General features: G+C 63.0%; 1 protein-coding gene across 1 annotated transcript in view; it reads right to left on the bottom strand.

The window, feature by feature from the left end:
- The window catches only part of MYO15A (myosin XVA), a 38,602-nt gene that overhangs the window by 13,825 nt on the left and 24,282 nt on the right, over window positions 1-495 (bottom strand). The window contains exon 65 of the mRNA XM_010570600.1: window positions 105-493. Within this exon, the coding sequence (XP_010568902.1) occupies window positions 105-493 (389 nt within the window). The remainder of the gene's footprint in view (window positions 1-104; window positions 494-495) is intronic.

Raw genomic sequence — 495 nt, 5'->3', positions numbered from 1 at the left:
AGCCCGAGCCGCCGTCGGTGCGTGCATCCGCGTGCCTCGTGATTAGCGTTACACAACCGAGCCCCGGCACGTTAGTGGAGGCCTCGGCAACGCGGGCGGTTTACCTGAGCACCGTGACGCTTCCCCTCTTCACGGGCAGGAAGAGAACGGGCTCCGAGACCCTGATGGGTTTGAACTGGAATTTACACCCGAAGCAGAGCGCCGAGTCGCTGAAGAAGGAGACGGAGACGATGGGCCTCTCGAAGATATGGATGGGGTCCACATGGGAGACAATGCAGCCCCCCGGCTGGTAGTCGTTGATGACGGCACTGTTCACAAAGCCCTCGGGAATCACCCGGTGCTCCACCAGCTTCCTGATCACCAGGTCGTGCACCCACTCGGGAATGCCGTCCCCCGCCCCCCGCGGGTACAGGCGCTCCTGGCCGGGGCCTCGTCTCTGCAGCTGAGACCCGTAGGTATAGCCCTCCCCGAAAAAATACTTGTTCCGCAGCGGCA

This window comes from Haliaeetus leucocephalus, unplaced genomic scaffold (assembly GCF_000737465.1).
Source record: "Haliaeetus leucocephalus isolate CR32 unplaced genomic scaffold, Haliaeetus_leucocephalus-4.0 Scaffold295, whole genome shotgun sequence".
NCBI classification, from domain to species: domain Eukaryota; kingdom Metazoa; phylum Chordata; class Aves; order Accipitriformes; family Accipitridae; genus Haliaeetus; species Haliaeetus leucocephalus.
This window is presented reverse-complemented; position numbering and strand designations above follow the sequence as displayed.